A 26,479-nucleotide genomic window follows, 5' to 3' on the forward strand; every position below is an offset into this window, starting at 1 on the left:
TTATGTCCTTCTATTTATCGACCTGTTCATCAATAAATAGTGAGGTGTTTCATTGGGCTTGCGCTGGTAGGGTATCCGTGGCACAGAGTAGGGTTTTTTTTTTTTCATATAACCTTACTGATGTTAGCCAGCAAGATGACATGACAAGACAATTATGCCAAAGACAAACAGACTCTTCTCAACATAAAAGCATGCCAATCAGCATTATTGATACTGTAAATTAGAAAAGATGACTTATAGGATATGAGTACAGTTTACCAGTTATATGGTGTCCCTGAAATGACAGAAGGCCTATATTCTGCATTTGAATAATGCCATGCCTCTTGCTGCACCCCTTTAACCACAGTCAGAAATCTAGTTCTTGTTTGTTTGAAAATCCATTCGCACTGCTAACAGACAAGCACATTAAGCTTCATTAGGGTGCTGTGGGGTAGTCAGCAAAACAGATGAACTAAAGGGGAAATCAGTACCATTGGAGCATTTTGTAAAACCTAGCAAAACATCTGATTAAACATTATAAACTTTATGCTTGGGAGCCTCTCTAAGACAGACCTACTTGTTAATCCATTGGATAAAAGCTAACATAATAAATTGCAGTGATTCTGAAAGAAAGGAGGAGCTTTTGTAACATGAAATGCTTTGTGTGCCAATGTTTAAAATTCCCAGCAGCTTTAACCTGAGGGGAAGAAATCGTGAATGCATAAGAAGTGTCTCACTATAATGAATCGGTCTATCTGTTTGTACCGGTGATCGTCTTCATTTCAACAGTCAGTGTCAAACAAAATCAGCAACAAAAAGGGTAAAATGTTTTACTTTTATTGAATTTTTTTAGAATAAATGAAAGTTTATGGTGTCCCTCTTAACCTTCCCATGTCATTATGGTTTTTGTTTCTGAATGGTTGGCTGAAGTTTGCAGATGTCGATGTTGCTGAAAAAGGCAACTGGTTTAGAGAGAAAGAAAGATTGACTGGTTGGTCAGTGTCAGAGGAGGCCAGACATTCAGTCCAGACACTTCACCAACTTTAAGCCACAGACTATTAATGGTGTTTCCCTTTATCCTCCCCATGACCAGTGTCACACATGATCAAGTGTGGAGCCACAATAGAATGTGATGAGACAATTGATCAATTCACATGAAAGGTTTAAGGTTAAAAGGTTGTTAAAACATGTTTCAGTTTGTGGTCTTTCCGTTTCTGAAAAAGCAATGAATGGGCTATATGTTAGACTAGATTTTTATATATATATATATATATATATATACATATATATATATACACTATACATTGATAAAGTAAATCAAAAAATTGCCATTTGGAGATGTTAGGTGTTAGATTTCACACTGTTCAATTCTTAACTAAACAAACTTCACTCGTAAACACACACTTTAAGCACAGGACTATGTATCTAACGGCTATAGTTACTGGTCTTTGATCGCACACATGGATAATTGACATGGTGAAACTCTGGTGACTCTTTCCTGCCCATAAACTCTCTCTCACCCACCTACCACTGCAGTACAGGCGCACCAACAGCGGGGGCTCTGATTGGCTTCTTTCAGTCCAGATAATGACTAATAAAGTCCTTCAGTACATTGGGGTAAATGTTAAAACTAGTAAAAATGTCTTTTGCTTCAAAATGCATGTTGACCTTTTTTTATTATCTAGCCAATGCTTTTATCTTTCCTCAACTTAATTTTGTTGTTACATTCATGGCCGTCTCATATTACTCTGCAGTATGCAGAAGACTGCCAAGTTTATACACAGTGCGAGTGACTGCCATTTACAATTGTCTCAGAGTGTTAGAGACAGCTGCTAAAACAAACTTGAGTCTACCTCCCAGATTTCATTTCTGAAAAGCAGAAACAAACAGCAGAACGGACCATTATGGTAGCTGATATTATATGAGCACATTATTCAGGATAAAAGATCGTGATTCCAAAAGTCTGTTGCATGCTAAATGGAGATATTATTGTTTCAGAGCACAATATGTCTTCCTCTGCAGTGAAAGTGAACAAAGACAAAGATTCCTGTTACTCCCTAAAATTCCAGAAAGTCTTTGCACGTCTTTGGTAAACTCCCTTGTATCATCATTTTGTCCTAAGTGCGTCTCCGATTCAGCCTTTCAAGTGCAAAGTGGAACACCAACGCCACAGTGATGTCCTTTGATACTGAGGAGTAGATGGGGCTGTGAGACAGCTCAAATTTATGAGATGACTTGTATCTCATGAATGTTCTTGCAATAGAGAGAGGAAACCCCCCACTCACTACACCCAATGCACCCTCCACACGCCTCTCTGTGAAACAACGTTTATGACCAGTGTGTGCCTGTGTGCTTTGTAGCTTATGAATGAAGTGAAAGAGGACAGGTCAGAAAAGTCTGTGCCTGATAATGATTCACCGCTCTTTTTACTTTACTCGTCTACTTTCCTGCACCCACAAGCGTTGAGAGTTAAATATACACCTGCCGGGCTCTTGAGCTGAAGATAAGGTTAAAGGTCATTTGCAGGGCACAACTTTTTTTTATCTCCTGGTATTCGATTGGCTATTTAATGTTCAAGCTGAAAAGTTGAAAATGAAGTCTATGAATATTTGATTCTTTTTTTGTTTTCTAAAAGCAAAATACCCCAAAAGAGGGAAACTGACATAAAAAAGTAAAGTTTATTTAAGGCACTTTTGTTTTTTTCACCATAAAAGTACAAACATATCATGTTCATATTTTCAGACAAATTCTATAGGGCACATTTCTCTTCACTTAAAAATCAAAGAATCAAGGAGTTGTCAAAATTAGTTTCAGTTCAACGACATAATTCTGACCAATCAGCAAGTGAAAAGCAAACATGTTTTGCCATATTTGAAGTTAGCATGTGAAGGTTTTGGCTCATGCAGGTTTTGGTTCTGCATTGTCATGTTATATTTAGTGAGCCTGTTTGTTAGATGTATGAGTCATGTGTATGAGTCAGTATACCCAGCAAAAGCAGAGCAGACGTGAAATACACGTGCATTGTATTAAGTAGAATTAATGTTCATAGCGTAGTCCGAGTTTTTCAGATTTCACAATGCAGGCCCTCAACATGCTTTTCTTACATTAAGAAAATGTTATTTGGTGAGAGGCGTTGAATGTAAAGAAAAATACTTTAATTAACTCCACTTGTACCAATTAAAGTTATCAATATTACAGAAATGTGTATTATCCAAGAGTTTATAGGAGTCCGAAAAATGAAAGAGAACCTGAAAGCTACCCTGAGGAGCAACATAACACAACTGTTGGGAGCTAATATGTTTTGAATAATAATGTGAAAAGTGGACAGTATAAATCAGTCCTTGTAAAGTCAGTGCCATTTTCTAAATTATTCCACATGATGAATATTAAAAGAAATTCCAAAAATTGTTTCCAGCAGTAATAAAAAAAAATCTAATACCAAATCCCAGCCCTCAGAAGGCATTTCTTACAATGCATAACATTGTTTCAGTGTTGTGGTCTGGAAGCAGACTGGAGGATATCATCAATATTAGGAAAGTGTAATAAATTAAAACTTAGAATTTATTTATTTTTTTTTTTAAATTGTTTTCATTTTATTTCATTGCCTCCATGTTGAAAGGATTCTTTCCTATGTAAATGTAAATTATGTATTTTCACAATAGTTCACAAGTTAAATCTGTCATAGTATTACAGCTTAACATACCACAAAAACAAAAATGTATAGCTCCAACATATGCAGCAGTATGTATGGAATGGCTGAGGAGGTACTGTGATAGCTCTGAGCTCTGCACTAAATGAAAAGCTGTCAGTAGACTGGCAGGAGATGCGAGCAACAAACTTTAAATCGCTGCTAAACTACTCTAAACTATCAGGAGAAATCATTAGATAAGTTTATGCTTTAGTTTTGACCATTCTCTTCTCGTCAGTTTTCTTGGGTTGTACATTTGTGTATTTAAAAGTGGTATCTCACGATCTATCATGTTAAATTATACTCGTAAACATATGCACTTTTCTCTTTGGTCACAGCTCATAAAACGCCTCATAAAACATCTTAAAATCAATTTCTTCGAGAGAAAAAAAAAAGCTGGCTAAATAATATCTGTGATTCCTGAACAATGACCAACACGTTTTTTTTTCCCCAATGAAACCTCTGAATCTTTAAAAAATATCCGACTTAATTTTAAGCAGGACAGGTGTTGCGACAACAGTTCTCAAAACAGTTTGACAACCAATGTCATGATAATGATCACAATTTAGAAAAGAGGAGATACTATAAACAGTAATTTCATAGCATTTGCAAAGTATCACCTGTAAATTAGTTAAATAAAGCACACAGCAGATTAATTACTGTAGTAAACATACAGTCAACGGCGAACAGCAAATTTACAGTCAATGGAAAGTAGCGTACATGCCTTGTTTTTGCTCCACAGTAGAAATTGTGAGGCCTGTAAAGTAGACTGGATCCATTTACACAGAAGGCTGGTCTTGGATGTTTTATCAGAGGGAAATGTTAGCTAATCCTGCTCTGTATCAGATTTGGTAAATTTTATACTTCAACAACAACCATCCAAACTCACTATACAAACACACAGTTTTAACATTTTTTTTTTAAATATAAACAGAATTGTGAATGTGTGTGTAAGCAAAGCAAGCAAACAGGAGGATAGTGTTTCAATTATGTACATGACTTCAGTGTGTATCATCAGCTGATGAGGATGCAGAGTGTTTGAGTTTTAGGGCTCATATTTTCATGGGTAAGCTGGAAACAATAAATATTTTAACCAAGTCATGGTGCTGGCGTTAACTTAATTTCCTGGGCTGTCTGAAATAAAGGACACACTGTTGTAAAATTAGAGTTTAGAGTGATAAATTAGCTACCATCATGTGTAACTCCATTTATGCTGTGAAAGAATAGATCGCTTGAAAGCCATACCAACGGCAACTAGGATGGATTAAGGTCCGAAAAGAGATGTGGAAGTCCCTTAAAGTGCAATACCAACGAGGGCAACCAGGGGTCGGCTCCAAAAGAATTCTGGCTTCATAGTTCAACGTTTTTTAATGAATTAGGAACTCAATACATTTTTTTTCTACAAGACATTATGGTGTCATAATTAATACGATATTTGGCCTCAAAGAGAGGTATGTTTGGAGGCGTGCCTGGTTTGATTGACATGCCTGGAGTGCGGTCAGGTTTCGGCTGTATAATATCCTCAAGTTCTCAGTCAGACTCTCGGACTGAAGATTTTCAAACGGCAGTTTACAATCTGATACATTACGTCACTGTAGGCTGACACTGGGTTATCATGTCTGATGGAAATGATGGCTGGAATCATATAGAAATGTAATTCAGTCTGTAATTTATTTTCCTCATGTAACACTGAACAAATTAACAATCTGTTGCATTTTTGGTTAAATATTTTCCAGCAAGGGCTGTTCATTCAGATCCTGCTGTCTGGAGACATAATGTTCTGGCTTCTGTAATCATGGTTGAAGGGCAGTTATACCCTTGAACCATTTCCCTCGTTTTTCTCTTTCCCTTATCTTGTTTTCTATCAGTGATATTTATTATTATTTTCTATCTCAACATTTTTGCTTCTCCCCTTTGTTGTTTTATGGTCTCTCTTCAGAGTTTCTTTTCCTCTGTAACATACATTTTTTTTTTATTTTGATTTGGCCAACTCAGCAGAAGACGTGTCCAAAAGAAAAAAGAACAATGTTCTTGTTTGCACAGTTCTGCTTCTATAGAGTGGAGAGTGTGTTTTTTGTATGTGTGTGTACATGCTATGTCTATGAGTGTGCACTATGCCACAGACAACATCCAGTTTCACGTGAACTTAGAATATCCTGCAGTCGTCAGGATATAACGGGAACAAAGAGCACCCGGGCCATGTCACATACCACAACCAGATGAAATACTTCATGTAAAGGAAGTGTAACTGGCACAACCCAGAACTGCTTGAATAAACTTTAAAATGCAAGGGGTCTTTAAGTCCGATTTTTCCCAAAAGACAGATTACAAAACCAATGTGACAACCTGCCTGTGAACTCTCAAAGATCTAGACACAGAAGTAGAAACACAGGCTTCATTCAAACAACTAGTCATCCTCATCACATTGCTATGTGCATAATGATTGTTAGGTAACTAACGTTTAACAACACAAAGCCTGCAAAAGGCAGCATTTCTGCAAATGTGCAATAATAATTATTATAAATATTTTTCACTTATCTATATTTTGCATTGTCAATATACTGGCATGGTTGATCTTAAGTTGAACAATAAACAGGTACAACTTTTTCACCTCCAACTAAATGGATCAAACTGACCTTGTTTAAAAATGATCCTTCATTTAGTTGCACTGTCGTGTCAAGCAGATTAACTGCGAGCCTGCAATCTCAGCGAAGTATTGTACTTGTCAACTTAACTAAACATCTTAATTTGGGCCAACTCCTGGAACCAATGCTGGACTACAAAAAAAATTAAAATAATAATATATATATATATATTTTTTTTCCTTTTTCTTTTTCTGAGTTTATCATTGGTTAGGAAGACATTTTACTCAGCAGCTCAGTATTGGTTCCAGGAGTTGGCTCAAATTAAGATGTCAGTCGATGACTCAGCTACAATAACTGACCCATGCCCGAAGGCCTTTTCCTTATGGTGATTGCGAGGCATTTCTTGAGAATATACTGTTGGACAAAATTGTAAAAACCAAGCAAATATTTTCCCTTTCCCACACTGATTGGGATTACAAGACTGGACAGGCAGTACACCAATCAGTTTGTCAGGGTTTCTAGTCTAGAGCCATGTAAGCAGCTCTGCCAGGAGTGCTTTCAGCGAAATGCTAATGGTATCTGTTACGAGCGTATAAAGTAATCCGTGCACACACCAATCTGTAAAAGAATACAGAACTGGTATGGTTGGGGGTCAGCTGCAGGAGGGACTGATTGGGGAAGTGGTTCAGGGAACGGTGCCAGGGAGAGTTAATTAACGCAGGTGCATTGTATTAAGGTATAAGGGCATAACGCAGTTTATTGTCATTGTAAAAAATACAACGAAATTGAGTTGGCAATTCACCAGTTCAGCAGCAGAACAAGGTGAAAGATGTATAAAAACAACTAAGATAAAACAAGACATCACTGAGATAAAAGAAGACATTAATAAATATATAAAAGATAAAACACAGACATCAGCGACTTTAAAGTGCAAAGCGCATTGCTAAAGTGTCGTTTTTATTGCCTATTTTTAGTTCTCAGCAGCACTGTCCGCTGTGAGCAGGTGGGGGTTGGGGGTGGGGGGTGATAGAGGTAAAAGCTCTGGGGAAAAAGCTGTTCCTCAGCCCGCTAGTCCGGGTTTTGATTGTCCTGAATCTTTGATTGTCCTGAATCTTTGATTGTCCTGAATCTTTCTCCTGATGGCAAATGAACAAACGGGTGTGTAATGTCTTTGCTGATGTTGATGGCTCTCTTCTGTAAGCGGCCAGCATACACAGTGTCCAGGTCAGGGAAAGCAACTCCCACAATCCTCTGTGCTGTTCTAACAACCCGGGCCAGGTCCCTTCTGTTCTCTGCTGTGCAGCTGGCATACCTCACATTGACAGACTGACACAGGATGGTTTCAATTGTGCGTCTGTAGAAGTTTACCAGATGTTGAGGGGGCAGGCCAGCTTGTTTCAGCTTCCTCAGGAAGAAGCGCCTCTGCTGGGCTTTCTTCACCAGGTGGGATGTGTTTATTGTCCAAGTTAGGGCTTCAGTTACGTGGAGTTCCAGGCATTTTATGTTGTCCACCTGTGGTCTTCCTGGTTCTCCTGAAGTCCACTATGACCTCTTTTGTTTTGGTGGTGTTCAGGACCAGATTATTGTCCGAGCACCACTCATCCAGATGTTGGACCTCCTGTCTGTAGTACGTCTCGTCGTTGATAGAGATGAGTCCCACCACAGTGGTGTCGTCAGCGAACTTCACTATTGTGTCGGAGGAGTAGATGGGGGAACAGACATGGGTGAAGAGGGCCGGGCTAAGCACACAGCCCTGCGGTGCGCCTGTGTTCAGGATGATGGTCCTCGATGTCCGGTTCCCTATCCTGACATTCTGTGGTCTGTTGGAGAGAAAGTCCAGAATCCATGAGCAGAGTGAGGTAGTGAGTCCAAGTTTGTTGAGTTCATGCACTAGTTTATGGGGGATGATAGTGTTGAAAGTGGAGCTGAAGTCCACAAAGAGCATCTCGACGTATGTGTTTGGGTGCTCCAGGTGAGACACAGCCGTATGGAGTGCGATGGAGACTGCATCCTCCGTAGACCTGCTTGTTCAGGAAGCAAACTGGTGGCTGTCCAGGTCTGCTGGGATGACGTCCTTGATGTGCGATAATATCATCGTCTCGAAGCACTTTGTGATGACTGGGGCGACTGGGCGGTAGTCATTGAGGCAGGTGACTTTGGTCTTTTTGGGGACGGGGACAACGGTGGTGGTATTTGAGGCAGGTGGGTACTGCAGCTTGTTGCAGGGAGAGGTTGAAGATGTTGGTGAACACCCCTGCTAGCTGGTCGGCGCAGGTCTTCAGCGTGCGGCCCGACACCCTGTCTGGTCCAGCTGCTTTGGTGATGTCGATCTTCCTCAGAGGGGACCTCACCTGGTGGTGCTGGAGGAAGAGTGTGTGCTCCTCCTTGGGCTGAGTCTTCTCAGCTGTCGCTTCGCCGAGCTGCGTGTCGAAGCGGGCGAGGAAGCGGCTCAGGGTGTCGGGGAGGTCACTGTCCTGACTGATCTGTGTGGTGCTGGTCTTGTAGTCAGTCGGGATTGTAATTCCTCTCCACATGCTCCGGTGGTCGTTTGTTGTCAAAGTGACCCTCAATGCGCTGTTTGTACCCGCGCTCGGCCTCTCTGACGGCCTCCTCCAGGTCCCTCCGGGCAATTTTGGAGGCCAGCATCTCACCTGCCCCGAAGGCAGCGTCTCTTGCAGCAAGTGGTGACCGCACATTTCTGCCTAGCCGGGGTTTTTGATTTGGAAACACTTTGATGGTTTTCGTGGTCGTTACTGTCTCAGTGCAGAAGTGTCGGTAGGCCAGGGCAGCTGAGGGGTCCTCCTCCATGTCAGCTCCCCGATCGTCTCTTCCCTCCACATATCCCAGCAGTAGCGTGCCAGACTCTCTCACTCCCGGCGAGGCAGAGCAGCACGGTGGCTGCAGAGCTGATGTTGGGCCTGTGCTCGGAGGAGGAGAGCACACGGACTGAGAGATTTTTGTTGTTGTTTAAATAAACACATTTTGACAGTAGTTGAGCTGTTGCATGTGTCTCTGTACTGAGGGAACCCACGAAAGTAACCGACATGTGTTACAAAGTTACATCATCATATTTTTCGGGTTGTGATGTGTGCACAAGTTTAGATTTCTTGGTATTTGTGTGTGGATTGGAACACTTATCAGTAAATACCTAAAATTATGCACCATGTGTGTCCTTTGTAGATCATGTTATAGACATTTGTGACCGTTTTAAGTCTAATTTCATTTTTGTGGAGGCTGACCATGTTTTTCTGCTTTCGCAAAAACATTTCCTGGAAGTAACTACCAACAAATAACAAGTAAGCTGTTTTTTGTAATCCTCCACCATGGTCCCACAGAGGTCTATAGGATGTCAGAGGGTAATTACATTACTGATCTGGTGAGTAATGTCTGGATTGTTTCTGTATTCGCTTAGTAATTAGTCCATATTAAAGATAAAGACATAAACTGTCTTCTCATTATGTGGGCACAAAGTTGAGGATTGGCCTTCACAGTTGGATTTTAATGAAACCAACATGTTTGTCTGGAGTGCAAATAATGTCATCTAGGAATTATGTGGTTATAGATGCTACATAAGTACTACTTCTTCCAAGAAACTAGCTGCCAGTCGATGGCTGCAGCTATACTAACTCATTCATTTCTGAGTGCATTTTCCGTACGGTGATGGTGAAGCCTTTTCTTGAGAATATACTCTTGTCAAGCAAGTGTCTTCTAAGAATTCATTCTTATCTCCAATTTCTGACATAATACTAAATGCATTCCTCTATTTATTTTCTGATATTTAGAAACTGCTTCTGTACTTCTCATTGCGCACACCCTGTCAACATATGGATGTATGCTAGCACAAGAAAGCCCTCTTTCCAATGTAATCCAATACAAAGCCGTACCATTTATTGTCCCAGAGGAAATTCCATTTACAAAGCTCTCACTCTCTCAAACATTTACAAACACTGAGCTGAAGCAACCGTCTGCCTCTTCATCCTTCCCTTGATCTCTTTCTCTCTCAAGCTTTTAGACCCCATGACAGCAATGCTGAGTGGTCAGGGGCCCTGCAGGAAAAGTATGTTAATATCAATTGCCCCCTTGGGGAATAACATCTGGGAAGAGCTTGTTTCTTTTCAAATATACAGTGTGAGTTCAGCAACTGGATCCCGGACACGAGGCTGAAATTCCATATAGCTTCTTGGGCATGCTGTGGCAGAATATAAAAAGCAAGTTTGTTATCTTTACCTTCGGGACATGTTGGATCAGATGATTCGGTATGACTAAGCAGAGTGCTGAGATCCGGGGCAACTGTCAGGATGCTCTGGATTCATTTCATGTGGGTATTACCTCTGCAGTGTGTTCAAGTCTGATGGTCCTTACCTGTCAAGTCAACTCTAAAATAAGTGACAGGGTAACTCTGCAGTCCCCGGAAATTGAAAGTTGGAAGACGCAGAGGCATCCTGCTTAAGCAAACAAATTCCTCTGTGTTGTCTCATTTGTTTTGTGAGACTTCTATACTAAACCAACAAACTATCCACTGCAGCTTTCGCTCATCACTTCCTTACTAACTTAGAGCTCTGCATTTCATACAGATATGGGAGGCACTTGGAAGTTTGCTAAATACAGGGCGTGAAAGTAATCAGCCATCCACATTAATAGCGTGCGGCAAACGTGTGCTCTCTTAGAGTTGGCCATAGACAGGATCCCAGTCTTGTCTGTAGGCTAATGTTCAGTCCAAACATCGTACACAGCGGGATAATCATTTTATAATAGCAAACACATAATTTGAGTATGCGCACAAGAACGAAAAACAATTGCTGTATGATCAAAAGAAAAAGGCTGCGAACCGCCAAAAGAAAAGGGAAAGAATTGGTTCAGGCAGACATTATTTCTGTCTTCCTAATGTTTTCGTTTTGGAGCAGGTTAAGAGAATATGAGATCCAGGCCTGTGATAAATCATGTAGACTATCCATCATGCACAACACAAACAAACATGCATTTCAGTCACTAAAGGTTTTACTTTCTTCATAAAGCAAGCTAAGTCAAGGTCAACCACATTTGTATGTAGTTTAACATACAGCTACACTACATATTGATGCCTTGTTCTCTTCAAAAGTCCCTGCTTCATCATTTTCACCTCAGTATGATAACTATGCCACTTCCCGGCTCATGTTTGAAGACAGCTGTCTTAAAACTTGTGCTGTCCAACTGTCGCCTGGGGACCAGTATACAGGCAAAGTAGAAAACAGGAATCATTGTATTCTCCTTTTATTGTCACACTGGCTTTATGGGAGCATGCTAAATTGTCTCAAATGATTTCAATGACTCAATGATTTGGAAAATGTGTTTTTCACATTTTTATTCACCATTATGAAATTAACCACAAGCCAGAGAGATATTTCTTGAAGTCAGCGTACATAGTTTTTTTCTTAACTTTACAGATTAGAGCAGATACCCAGATTTGAGTCAAGTAGACCTTCTGTAAAACAAATGTTTATGTTGCTTTATGCTCATAATGACAGGTTGAAGGGACTTTATGACCACGGTGACTGCGTTATACTGAGAAATGTCGTAAATGTCCACAAACACTTTGTTTGCACAGTTTGAGCTATTTGTGTCAGGTTAGAAATAACCTTATTAACAGACATTGCATTTTTGGCTGGTGATATTAAACTGTTTCGACTAAAAGCCATGATTTTGTGATTTGGAAAAAGAACACAAGATGCTGCCACAATAACACAATCATAATCTTATGTCCACTATTGCTAAACAGGCCAAAGAAGGAACTGAAACATGAAATGTTGTGTTAAATCTTCCACATATTATATTTTACAATGATTGCAGGATTGCAGTCTTTATCTGGTGGAAAGTTATTTTGTTTTTTGTGAGCGAACAACGCAATGAAGATGCACAACGACGATAGTTGGCCAATAAATGATGTCTCTTAATTTAAAATCTGAGCCACCAATCGAACAACAGGATATTGGGCTCTACGAGTGTCATAGACAGACAGACAGACAGACAGACAGATATTAGTCTGTATAGGACCCAGGGAAGCCGTCAGTGTTTCTGCATCTGGATGTATATATATATATGCGTTTTTTCTTTGCATGGTAGAGTTTTAACGAGTATTTGTGGATGCAGTGATGACCGGTTAACAAACAAGGGTTTTCAGAAGTGTTTCTTACAACAGATTTGTGTCTGTTTTTAATGAAGTGCTGCCTGATGGCCCGAAGATCACAGCCATCCAATAATGCTTTTCAGCCTTGTCCCTTGTGTAGAGATTTCTCCAGATTTTCTGAATCTTTTCATGAAATTATGTACCGTAGATAATGAAATCCCCAAATTCGTTGTAATCTTTAAAAAATTTTGTTTAGCAATATGATTCTTAATTTTTTTGTACTATTTTCCAGCACAGTCTTTTCACAGAGTGGTGAACCCCTTCCCATCTTCATTGCTGAGAGACTATTTATTTCTGTGAAGCTCTTTTTATAGTCAATAATGTTATTAATGTGTTGTCATTTAACCTAATCAGTTGAGATGTTCCACATGGTGTTTTTCTTAGCTTTCCAAAACTTTTCCAGTCTTTTGTTGCCCCTCGTCCAACATTTTTATGTTTAATGCACCAGATGTGAAGACAACGCCAACAAACTCCTTCATCTTCTCCGTGTGGAAGAACATAATCATCCTTGTCATGTAACTAATGCAGGAGACCCAGCTTTGAATTCTAGTGAGTCATTAAGTGAACACACTGGATTAAAGACCAGAGTGGGGAAATTGAAAGTGTGTGTGTTTGTGTGTGAGTGAGACAGTAAAAGATTTGTTTTATTGTGTAAAACGTAATTATTCACTAATATGTAATTTATCTCTGGCAGTAATGTAACTTTAATATTCATGCCGATAAAGCTTATTTGAATTTCAAAGAGCGAGACGGTAAGAAAGACAGGGAGCACAAGCGGGAACTGGATGCTATTTTTTTTTTTTTATCTTTTGGAAACTGGGTCTATTAAATATCCACCGTTTCCTGTTCTAGACACTTTTCCGTGACAATAAGCCACAGTTGTCCTTGAAACTGGAATTCATTGCTTTGAGTTAAATCAAGCTGAACAGTAAGATCTTGATATCTGGGTTCAAATATACACTCAGCATGGGTTTAATTAAATTATCTATAACAGTAAAAATGAAAGGCACACAGCTCAGTTTAAGTAGAAATGATTCAAGCAAATAAACCGACGTGCTAAATCAATGACTACCCAAAGGATGAATGCTGATGATGTTGGCGATCCCCTGCCTTTTACTATGGTTCCCGTGTGAGGTTGACATTTGTGGTTTTTAATGTAATGTTGCAACAACGGGCTATTGAATGGCTTGTCATAAAGTTAGATCATAAAGTTATCACTGTTCATTCCAAGTTCATTTCGAATGAATTGGGATGACTTTTCTTATCCCCCTCATTTTTCATGTAGCGCTATCATCTGGTCAACATTTCAAACTATTGGGTACTTCAGTTTGTGACACAACACAGCCTGCAGAAATGTGTGCTACATTGGTCCCTGGTGCAAAATGTATTCGTTTCACAAAATACGCTTAAAAATTGTGAGATGCCTAAATTTGAGATTAAGATATCAAAGACTGAAGTCATGTAATAGTAGAAAGAGTGACAGGGAGGAGGCTGGAAATGGTTGGATTTTCACACAGGAGCATGTTGTTCGAGTCCGTCAGAAAGCGCAATTACCGTGTGTTTATTTTGAAAGTAAACTTTCAATAATGCATTTGACGTACGTAACGTACTTACTTTAACCCAAACCATTATCTTTTCCTTAACCTTACCTCGTGGTTTTGGTGTCTAAAAGGCCTCAACCTAAGGCACCTTGTACAAGCGTCCGACACGCCAGCGGCCTTTGTTGGACAGTCATAAGAGGGAAACACAGGCCAAAAGAAAAGAATACAGAGAACAAAACGTGCCATCACACAATTTGTTCAAAGGCAGTGTCAAACTAATACGTTTTGCACTTCTAACCAAGGTTGCTGTTCAACATTTTGATTAAGACCAGGTTTTACATTTACTGCCAAACAACTGAAATTCCTACCGGCCTCAGCTCCGGGCCTACGTTGCTACTAAACTCAAAATTGTTGCTGCGTTCAAATGGAACTTGTGAGTTCGTGGTTACAACGGAAAGTTGTGTGCACCGTACGTTTGGCGTAGGTTGGTCAGTTGTAATAACACCGTTGCTAGGCAAAGGCAACATGGACAAAGCCGCATATATCATGTGGGCTATTCACGACGTCAAAGCATGAAATATTAAATGAGCCTCGAGTTTACGAGTTGTGACGTGTTTGCTGAGGTTTACGATAGTGGCAGAGGCCATGGAGGTTAAGATAATATTTTGTAATTTTATCGATGTAGAGTTTCACTTCGATAATAGCTACGTGTGAGGAAAATATCGATCTTGCCAACCTTCTCATCTTTTCTCTCGGTGCCTTTGAATTTCCTGCAGCGCTTTACCTGCCTGTTTGCTTGCTAAATTGTTTGCCCGTGAGACTTATAAACGTCGTGCGTGTTGCCATTGCTTGGCAATGGTTTTTTTTTGAGGACTTGAACGCCAAGCAGACAGTGCACAAATCTTCCCATGTTGCAACCACGAGCTCAGGAGTTCCATTTGAAGGCAGCAACTATCACTGTTGGCGTGTCAGCACACTGACATTAGTAGCTTATTTAGTTCCAAAGACGTCCTTCCAGAGCTGTTAGTTTCCACATGTATGTAGACCTGTGTTAGTCATTAAATATGTGCTTTCAACCACACACTTTTAAGATCTCTGTGTATTGCTTTTATGTATATTCTCTTCCAGTGAATTTAATGTTTGATACAGTTGTCTTTGCCCCAGAGGCCTTTTATACAGCTGACATTTGAATGGCTTAGCAGTTGGTACACTCAGTTCTGAGTTGAATTTACTTAAGTGGTGGATCACTGGTAAAGTTTAACAAGCCATCCAAAGGAAACATCGTTAATGTTATGACCTGTTAGTTTCCGTCTTTCACAAATCCAAATGTCTGCCACGGAAAAGTCCTACAAGTCTACTTTAAAAGTCAATTAACCAAAATGTTGGAAGAGGTATTCATTATTTTTTTTATTTTTTTTTATTATTAATTTAGGTTTTTCTTTTATTTATGACCTGGGTGACAAATCGCAAAATCAGAGAAAACTGCACGTAGGTTATTATCTGTGACTGCAATTTATTTAACAGCTTGCAGTGGTTCCTGTATATTCATGCATTGCTGCAATATTAAGTGACAAAACGGCCTCTTCTCATCCTCCCAGCACAAGTTTGTCTGACCCTTGACGAAGCTATTCTGACCACAAACCTCCACACCTTGTCAACAGACACTAAACATTTAAAATCAGTGAAACGGGGGATATCCAATGGTAACTTTGTGCCAAAGGTCTGTGCAATCATTGCACAAATCCTTGTTACACTGACAACTGAAGTATCATACCAGAGAGGTGAGCTAGTCCTGATGCAGAGGAACTAATTGTTCCCATGTTGCACTTAAAAATTAATCAATCATGCTCACTCCATGTTACCGTCAACTGTGTGGATTCAGCTATTGTTTGTGTTTTAACATGATTTGCATGTTTCTGTCCCTGATTACGTGAGACTCGCTGAATCGGCGGCTTAAAATGAAGGTTCACCTTCCTTGACTTCAGCTTCTAATAACAAACATCTGTATCTTACATATAGAATTTTTTTTTAAACTTTTCATATGTAGAGTCTTTCCAGTCAAGAAAAGGAAGGAGGAGAGTGTGGTTTTGAATTCAAATTGAATTGTAATTAGGAATAAAAAAAACAAACCAGGAAGGTTGCTGCATTTCACAGGGACTTAAATGTTCAGTAAATTTAGTTTTATGGGCACTTTAAAAGTCTCTATATGATTTATATGATCGTGACCATTCACCACAAAATTTCTCATTGTTCAACACAGTAACCGCCAGTTCACTCAGGGTTGTGCAGCATCTGCATGTACTAATCTACAATGATTTTAACAGCAAAACTCTGTCAAAACACAAAGTAATAACCGGTGACATTAATAAATGTTTGATCAGGTGGTTTCCATTTGGCACAATGTAGTTATAGCCTGCAGCAGCTCGTTTCAGTTTCAGAAATGACTTCTACAAGTTACCACATTTGTTTACACACATACCGAGCACCTCGACACACTCAGCAAACTGAAGGCAGACAGTGATTTGGTGGTGAACATAGTGGAGCATCTGGCAGCTAAAGAAACAGATGTTTTCTTAGAGGGTTATTGCAGATTAATAAAAAAAAAAATAACTAATAATTTCAGAGTCAAATTTGAATTTCCATGAATTAGATGGGCAAAAACGTCACTCTAAAAGTGAAATGACACAGAACTGCCACTGTAACTGACTGAGCGTCTCGCAGCAGAACCCCTTGCTGGTGATTGAAAGTGCTGCCTTCAGCTCAGCTGTGATTCCCACAGTGTTACTTTCTCATTTAAAGCCTGTTAAAAGACAGCAGGAACCATTGTAATCTGAAATTGTAAATAAGAGGCTCCTGAGCTTTACAGTGTTTACGATAATTTTATATGAGCAGCAAGCTGAACAAATTACTGAACAGCACTGAACATCGGGCTCCATGAAATATGATACATTCAGTTACTGTTGAAGTGCCTCAAAGTACCTTTGAGCACTTTGCTCAGAAAAAGAGTGTGCAAAAAACACAGCCAGTGAGTACGTATCTTTGAAATGAACTGAACAAAGTTATTCAAATCAGCAGAATGATTTGTGGGTTCCACCTCCTATCTCAGGATTCCGCAGCCAAAACATCTGGTAATACAGATTTAATTGTCCCATAAAAATATGCTAAACTTATGCTAAAAAAAATAATGAAAGATTTGGTTTACTTTGAAAAATAAAGTTTTAACGCCTGTACATTGAGTACCAAGATAAATACTTACCAAGATAAATGAAGTTCAAAACAACTTTATGTCATAACTGAATAACATTTGGATGTAAAGCCAGGATATGCAGTTGGTAGAAGATCACACACTTATTTCTTTGACATAAAAACAGTCGGCATCATTTATATGCCTTATGGACGTTTTATTAACCCAAATACTGTGTCTTAATGACATTTTTGTAATGCAGACCATGTGCATAAGTGATCCCACCCTAAGCCTAACAATCTTTCCACAGCTTTCCACATCAAAGAAAGAATGATTTATAAGGTGTAAATTGTTCCTTTACTTTCATGCACTCAAACATATTTGTGTGAATATTTGTGCACACACATTCAAACCAAGCAGACTGCATTAATGAAACATATAGTGTATCCTTTTCTGACCTTTACTGATCCAGAAAGAGACGCTGCCTCAAAGAGTCTCTCCTCTTTTTAGCGTTACTCTCAATCCGGTGTTGAGTTTTGACACAGTGCCTTAAATCTGCAGCTCTGGATGAAGAACACATTTCTCATTTCCTTACTTACATCAAATCTGCAACCAAAACCTTGCAATTTTGCAATAAAGAAACAGGAACAAATTTTTCATCTTGACAGAATTTGACAAAGATGATTTAAAATGTATTGATTCTGAAAAACACTTAGTATAAATAGATTTCAGTTGCATGTTTAACCAGAAAAATAAATGTGTGCAAGATGAGAGGGAAAAGAAGGAGGAAGCCAACTTGTAAAGAACACTTTCTGGCAGGTACATGTGTGATTTGACTACTGCATTACTACAACGTATTTCCTGTTTTGTTGTGTTGTGTTGGCTTAATAATTACTGTACATAAACTTTACTGATACCCTTTACCTCTCTACATGTCATTACACCAGGTCAAAACAGCCAGAGGAATTAAAACACTGGTGAATGACACCAAATTGACTCGTAGAAAAAATGTATTGACTTACGTATTCCATGAAAGATGTTGAATGGGACATCCTTTTTGGAGACATAGACTGTATATAAAAGCGGATGCAGCTTCCGGGTCTGAAAAATTTGGGCCATAAACTGCAATACCACCGAGGGCCACTGGCGGTTGGCTCTAAAAAGGTTCTGGCTCCACAGACTCCCATTCAAGTTCTCTAAAGAAATACAAGGTCAATAAATTCTTTCCACGCTCCAATCTGGTGTCGTTCGCTAAAGTCACCCCTCCTCATCAGTTTTCTGGGGGTCCATCTGAAAAAAATCCGATGACTAATTAGATGTTAGGCCTCAAAAAGCAGCATTTTTGGGGGTGTTTCTGTATAGTTGATAGCCTGTGCTGCAGTCAGGTACGGTCGGAGGGTGGGGTTTAGAGTCCTTGGGTTTCCAATCAGATTGAGTCAGATCTACTGCTCGTTGGTCACTTTTGACTCTAAAATAGCAAGATGACGAGGCCCTAAATCCGAACTCAAGATTTCATAACGGCAGTTCATAAACCGATGGGTGACATCACTGTTGATTGCTGCTTGTTTGGTGGTATTCCATTGTCAGGCAGCTCAGCATTGGAGATATTTATCAGACCCAGAAGCTATATGTGCAACTTTATATATAGTCTGTGCTCTAAACATGGAAACCTATTGATTCCAGTAAAAGCTGCTCACCAAGCATTTATACTGTGAAAATGTTTCCTTGGTGTTCATAATGTATGGTTAGTGTATTTCTCATGTCAAGTCTGGCATACTTTTAGTTTATATGAATGAAACAAAAATAAGCTTTGCTGCAGTTCAGGCAGGCACAGAATTATTTCATAGTTACATGTCTCATGTTCCATCCAATCATTCATGTTCTCCATTTTTTTTTTAGGCTCATTGATCTCCTTGGTCTCTTTCATTCTGCTCATGCTGATCCTGAATGTTCCATGTTTTTGTGTGTGTTCATGTTCAATGAAGAGGAAGCAGACTCATTGTACACATCAAATTCTTTTTACAGGTCTCGGGAAGTGCTGCTACTTTGTGCAAAAGGTTGTATAAGGACTTACGGGGCTCCAGGGGGAGCGGTTGAAAATAAAAACTAAAATCTGGAGGTGCAGCGTTGGAATGAAGTGAACTCATCCAAGCTCTGTAAGCCGCTCCTCATCTCTGCTCGAGACTGAAACATCAGCTGCTTCTAGCACAAGACACATACATCTATCAAACAACGTACAACAGTTGAGTTGCATTATGTTTGTTAAAAAAAGGGAAAAGGTTTCAGAGCCACGGGGATAGCTTGACTAGCAGAAACACTCTTTATGCCGCTACGTCAGAGACAACTTGATGATGGGCATGGCGTTCCCACTCGGTGATTGATGCTCGTTGTTCTTCCTTCATCACCAGACAACTTATTTAGTGAAGGCAGTGCATAATCTCACCAATAAGGGGGGGGTTATTAAGTTGTCACACTAAATTCCCATTTTCTGCAGCTGCTGGATAACTACACCCATCATATCCACCCACCACAGCTGTATAAACTGTGTCTTAATGTGGGGTTAAGATGTCCAGGTTCAATACATGTGCTGACTGAGTGAAATGATACACAGCAGTCTACGCTCAAGTTCAAGTTGTAGTAAAGTAAAAACCACCAATCTGCAGAAAGACTGGCATGAGAAAGTGATAAGGAAGCGGCGAAAGATTAAATGAAGAGAACCAGAATCTAAGGCTTTCAGAGGCATGAAGGATCTACAGTAGTTTGATCTATAAGGAGGACTTTCTCTAACCAGAAACAGAGAGAAAAATTCTTGCATGGATCCCAGCAGCAGGCAAGTAATAAGTCATTTTTGAGTGGGAAATAAGTGTGGTATGGATAATCCATTTCATGTCAGTATATAAAAAAAGAAACAGTTTCTAAGCTGGGCCTTTTCTGTGGATGTTAATCATACTCAATTATTTATGAAACACCGATTCCTTTCAGCAAAGGAGAGTACCTGCTTCCTCTTTTCACACAACTGGAAATATGTGGTTTCCAGCCCAGGATTTTATCTGTAACTTTAAAGTGTCAGTGGTGTCAGTTTACCTGACCACCACCAAAATATTTTCAACAATCTTGATAACTGAAGTGGGATATTTTGCTGTGGCCTGAATCTGACAGTGGGCTTCACTCTTTGGTCAAAGCTGAGACAATGCTCTTGAGTAACACTTTAATGGAAGGAAAATTTTTAAATTTAGGAAGAGAGAGGCACGTTCATGGGAGGACGACCACATTCCCCTCTGATTATTTCATTAAAGTGTCACTCAGAACAAAAATATCACCAATAGTTCCTGAAAAGGAGAGTGAGACAATCAGTATGTCGAAACTAGTGACCACATCCGTGAGGCTTACCACACGTGGTAACTTAAAATCACATGAATTTGAGTCACTAATTTAGACATACTGGACAACAAACCTTCACATGTGACTTTACCAGAGTTTAAAGAGGTCATACAAGTGCATGAGAAGAGAAACAGGGTTAAACAAGGTTATATGACTGTCTGAACAATTTGAACAAATAATTGTAATAATTTCTGCTTTTGTCAAAAATGTGACATGCTAACAAGAGTGATATTTAGAAGAAGTTTCCAAACATCTCCAACAGCAGTCCAGTAAGATAACACATTGAAATGACAACCGCATTAAGTGCCAAACTACACGGCTTGCTTGCAAGACCATTTACGAGAAAACTGACAATTATAGAAACATCAAACTTTCTTTGTCTGTTGCCGACAATTTAAATTCAATCAATTTCTGTTTCTGAAGGTCAGGATGAATTTAAAGCCATTTTAACCCAAACTAACCAAAAAAGTTCAATCTCTCGTGTCTGCATGGTATTTATTTAACGAATAATAGAATAGTTGCAGTTTACTTTCAGCCAAAATACATGTCATTTTTCATTATGGTCCGAGATGATCAAATGGGCTTCAGTTCTATGTGCGTTTTATGAAAAGGTTATCACAAGTTTTACAGCAGTTGTAAACAACATGTTGGGCCTCGTTGCATTTCCAGCTTTAACGTTGTAGTTTTATGTAAAACAAACTATTCACTTAAATCTTCCAGGGTCAGAGTGTCGGTTCTGCTCCACATGTAACGTCTCACTCCCTTTAGCATACTCCATGTAGAGTGAGTGGTGGTGTCATAAATAGTTTAAGAACTGGGATTGTCAAGCCGTTGCCGCCTTTCCTCTCCAACTATTGAACCTACCCGCCCCCCAAACTGACCTATAAGTTTGGCTTTTGCCAAAATGCTCTGGGATTTGCTCATTATAAAACAGCAAAATCAGGAATTACTGTAAAATATAATTAGTCTATTTCCCTAACACAGTACAGCGTATTGGATTTCTCATTGTCCTTCAAAAAAAAGTTAGATCCATCCTCTTTGATCAAATAAATAAATATATAAAGATACAATAAATCATCCAGATGTGCATCACCAAGGAAACCAAATATCCTCCATACTTTTTCTCATAAATTTGGTCGATACAATTAGTCAGCATATTTCAGCAAAAGTAAATCTGTCTGTCATATATCCCGGAAGGTATCACCTACCAAGCATATAGCAACAGAGTAGTGCCTGTTTGGAGAAGAGGTTTGGAGTTGAGTCACATTGCGCGCTGTCCTTTCAGCACCAAGGCATGACATTACGCACGGCCACAAGAGTTACTTTGTTTAGCCATGCAGAGAGAAAATACCAAGAACAAATAACCTGCAGTAATCAAATTATGCCAACACGGGGAAAATACAGACAGCCGTTTTGTATGTGGTTTCATGAGGACTTAAACGTTGTGAGGCTTCATTTGCTTTATTTTTATGAATCTGAAACATAGTGGTTTCTTCTCAGAAACTACTCGGCCCTCAGAAGTCAGTAAGATTTGGGGGGAAAGATGTGGGGGGGGGCACGGGAGCAACTTGCACGCCCTAAACAAAGCTGTTCCAACCACAGTCAGCTCGTACAGACTAATATCCAACGAGGAGAAACCTTGTATAAACCCTGCTGTTTACTCGGCGTCTCCGACCACAAACTAGGCTAGAAGGCAATAACTTTGGAAAATCCATTCGTAATTAATTTCCGTAGAATCGTCCTTAAACGGCGCATAATTGTGTTTCAATTTCCATGACGGATGTGAAGCGCGCAATGGCTCTAAATGAGGTTATGAGAAATCACATAAAGGATATGGGACCATCTTTACCAAGATGCCAGTATCTGCTCTGTATACTGGGCTGATTGGAAATTTCAGTGAAAGTATTACTTGGAAAAACGCTCCCTGTAACCGCGCATCGCACAGATAAATGGAGTAACGAAAAGGAGGGGGCGCAGAAAACTTGACACAGCGCTCAAGTGATGGTCAGTCAACTCGTGTGGACTTTCCGCTTCAGGTGTCACATTATTATCATCGATGTTCCCGAGTAGCCCACAGGGGACAGGTCAGCCCGTCGGCGGAACAGAATAAAGAGCGGGCTTCACTTCGGCGGCGACTGATCTGCTACTTCAGCGAGGACGCACACGGGACTTGGAGCACCGGATCATTTGAGCTGTTTGTCGACTCTCCCAGCAGTCTGCTGGTATTCAAAGGATGACCACAGATACTCAGCTTTTAGTCTTGACTTCGGAAGCTTAATTTTTTCCACACGTAAGAGCAGACTTTAAGGGGACATAGCCCTCGATATTTCGGACCGGACAGAATCAGGAGCAACAAACTAAAGTTGCGGACAGTTTCATGACTGCTGGACGCGCAGGACCTAATCGCACAGGAAAGGCTACTTGAAGACTTTAACAAGGTAAATTTCACTTTTATTTACTATGAAGAGACGAAGCATTTGCTCTTACAGGTGCAAGTTGTTTTTATGAGACTGAGTTGAGAAACTAACCTCAGCTCCATACTAGCAAAGGAGACTTTAATATAAATGAGGGGGGGGGGGGGGGGGAAACTCAACTACAGAACCGAAGTTGCAATTGTGTCTTCAAGGTATAACCCGTTGGCCATATTTAAGTGACTAAGATGTAACATTACAATTTGGAAATGTGTTTTACCATGAATAATGTGGGGGTGTTTGACTTATGAAAGAAAGAACATCTTCAAAGATGTTAGACCAATTGCGCAAATTCCATCAAATGTGACCCCATTTGATGGAAATGCACTTGCCAAATGGTCCGACTGGGTGGGCTTACTGGCCCTCAGTCAATGTCTGATTTTGTTTATTATGGTTTTACTTGCTTCAGCCAACACTTAAGAGTGTTCAAGGAAGGATTCTGGGTCATCTGAAGAAAAACTATGATCAATACTGATTATAAGTCCTTGATCTCTCCTGCAGGTGTCCGGAGAAAGACTTCACTATTCCCCCCCCCCCCTCCTCACTCCACGGGAGCTATGAGCGGACTGCGCAATCACCTCATTATGGGACTGGTGCTACTGATGTGGGCGCTGACGGACCACTGCAGCGAGAGCGCGCCCTCCACGGCTCCGGCGGTGGCGGCAGCTGCCGGCGGGGACGCGCAGCAAGACTTGAGGCGGATGGTAGAGATCGTGAAACACGTGGAGGGGAACCGGGGACGCCACGGTCACAGTGCGAAATCTGAAGCCCCTTCAACGTCACGCGCGAGAACCTCTCCGAAGGAGAAGAAGGATTTTCGCAACTTGAAAACAGACAGAGGCAATCAGGTTGTCGGTGAGTGGCGGCGTTCGCTTTGGGCGGAACCCTTCTGTTGGATCTTTAGAAGATGCTGTAAAGGATGTAGCCTGCAGGGACGTATTTGAAATTCACAATGAAAAGTCATGGTAGACTGACGGAAGTTACATAGGACATAAGGATTATTATTGCACTCAAATTACCCAAACATTTTACTTGAAGTTGCATCTGGCCGTGCAGATGTGTTGAGGCTTAAATCCACAAAAGAATGGGAAGATTTCTCAGCCAATTTCAGTGAACTGACCTTTTAATAATATCTGTAGGGTTTAATTTGTGTTCTTTTGTGGTTGCCACTTACTGAGATGTTAAGATTGATCCTGGTTATAATTTACAAAAACATCCCTGCCCATTGTGTTGTGGTGGACACCCACTGTGAAAATGAAAAGGCAGGCACCTCTGCTGAAAACATGCAGCTTTATGACTGAAAATGTTTCCCTTCTTCTCTCTCTGTACAGATGTCTTTCCAAGAGATGTAAAGGGGAAATTTTTAATATATTTAACAGGTAAGAAATCATTGCAAATAACATATGTGTTGTGTCAAGTGTGTGAAAGTCAGAGAGGCATTTTATAAAGGGTCTGAATTTTATATAAGTGAATTAAAGCCTTAGATAATGGCTGTAAAACACATGTTAGTGCAGGTGGCTGCAGAGCTGGAAATGTTCCTAAAGCATGCTCTCTTTTCTTCTTTCAGGTCCACTCTACTTCAGCCCCAAGTGCAGGAAGAATGCTTACAGAGTCTATCACCACACTAGAGACTGCACGATACCTGCATGTAAGCTGCAACTGCACTGGCCCTCTTACACCATGAAAAATTACTCTTGTCAGTCTAAAGTTAACAGGAAAAGCAATCACTCATTGTCTTCCTATTTCATGATCTCTTTTCAGATTTCAAAAGATGTGCGCGACTTCTCACACGGCTAGCCGGCAGCCCACAGTGCACAGAGGGATAGCACACACAAGGTACTGAAATGCATTCACCTCTAACTCAAACATAAGTGTTTTATGAAGAAATATGTATATAGGAAAGATCCTCAAGGGGCTTTTCTGTTGTGTTGAACATTGAAAGCACAGTTTAGGCCGGAACACATGCCATTGTGTTTGAGTACTAGTTATTTATGAGACAAGGAGGCTGTAGTTTAAAAGCTCATCACATTAGTTGCTCAAGTAAAATTTTACTTTTGAATTACTGATGCATTAATATGTTGGTAGTATCTTGCTGTTATGGCCGGTGGTTCATTTTAACTACACGAGCAGGTAGTTTAATCCATACAACTGCATCATAGTATCAACATGTGATTTTTTTTTTTGAAGCACGATCTTAATTTGTAAAGTAGTTTGAGTAACGAGCAGGTATAAATACCAAAACATTTCACTCTGAAATGGTGTAGAGTAGAAATTGAAATAAGAAATACTCAAATAAACTAATTCAAATTAGCAGTACAAAGCTTGAATAAATGTAGTTACTTCCCACGACTGCAAGTACAGCACAGCTAATTTTTACTACCATATATGATGCATCAGACTGGTGATGTTATATAACATTGACTAACACTGTACTTTGTGTTATTTATAATTTACTTGGGTATTTGTTTTATTTAATGTAATATTTTTGCACTTTTTACCATTATATTTCAATTAATTGAACTGCTATGGTTAGTAGTTACTTTGCAGACAAAGATTTTACACATCAAACGCAGCCATTTCATAAAATATTGTGATTTAGTTCTGCAGTGTACAAATAACTGGTGCAGCTGCAACATTAAGGGAGATCCAAGCATTATTTACACATTATCTATCATAATAATAATGATCGAATTCTAGTAAAATATATGATAGTTTAACACTTGTGTTTTTTTTTAATAATCCATGCCGGAATTCATCTTGAAGCGTAACAGTTTTACATTGTGTCATTGAGTAAAAGATTTTAAAAACATTTCCCACGCCGGCTTCAGCCAACTATAAGGAATGAATGATATTTCAAGATTCAGAAACCTCCTAAAGCAAGGGCTTCAGTTTACTGTGTAAATATCACATTGATGTGGAGACACTGACATTTGTTCTCAGTAGTGATATGCGTGCTGTGTTGATACACACAAGCTCTAGCAGTGGCACAGCGAGAGCGGCAGATCTGCTGCAAAACCAGAGTTTTGATGGATGTTTTGTGATTCTTTCTGGAAAGGAAAGGAGTTGTCAAGTTGGAGACGGTGCTGAATATCACTTCCTATTCATTGCAGGTTGAAGCCAAACATAAGTACTCCGGAAGAAAAAAAGACTTGGGGTAGAAAAAAAAAGTGCCTTGGACAGTAAGAGGGAACCCTAAATCTAAATATCAGGCACTGTATTGTCCTTCACTGAGGTCTCTTCTGCTAAGGCGTGGATTGTTGCCACCCACCACCCCGGCTGGGCTTCGATGGTTAGCTGTCACCCCGAGAGAGCAACCAGACAACAATACCAGACCAGAATAAAGACGAAGAAACTGAAGAGTGGAGACGAAAACAAAGGAAGTGGCAGAGAACGAACAAACCCGGGGCCATTTTCCTGCTGGAATCCAAAAAGATGTTGCTAAAACAAAAAAAAACAAAAAAAAAGGGATTCCATATTTTTATTTTGT

General features: G+C 39.8%; 1 protein-coding gene across 1 annotated transcript; it reads left to right on the top strand.

Annotated features, from left to right (window-relative positions):
• Positions 1-23,549: 23,549 nt before the first annotated feature.
• alkal2a (ALK and LTK ligand 2a) lies at positions 23,550-26,479 on the top strand. The gene is made up of 5 exons (XM_069696265.1): positions 23,550-23,847; positions 24,324-24,371; positions 24,560-24,640; positions 24,754-24,828; positions 26,103-26,479. Exons 1-4 carry the CDS (start codon positions 23,550-23,552, stop codon positions 24,816-24,818), a joined length of 492 nt encoding a protein of 163 aa, XP_069552366.1. The 3' UTR covers positions 24,819-24,828; positions 26,103-26,479.

This window comes from Brachyistius frenatus, unplaced genomic scaffold (assembly GCF_029030835.1).
Source record: "Brachyistius frenatus isolate BFR_SWC_R1_liver_20210118 unplaced genomic scaffold, ASM2903083v1 Contig_21, whole genome shotgun sequence".
Lineage (NCBI taxonomy): Eukaryota > Metazoa > Chordata > Actinopteri > Embiotocidae > Brachyistius > Brachyistius frenatus.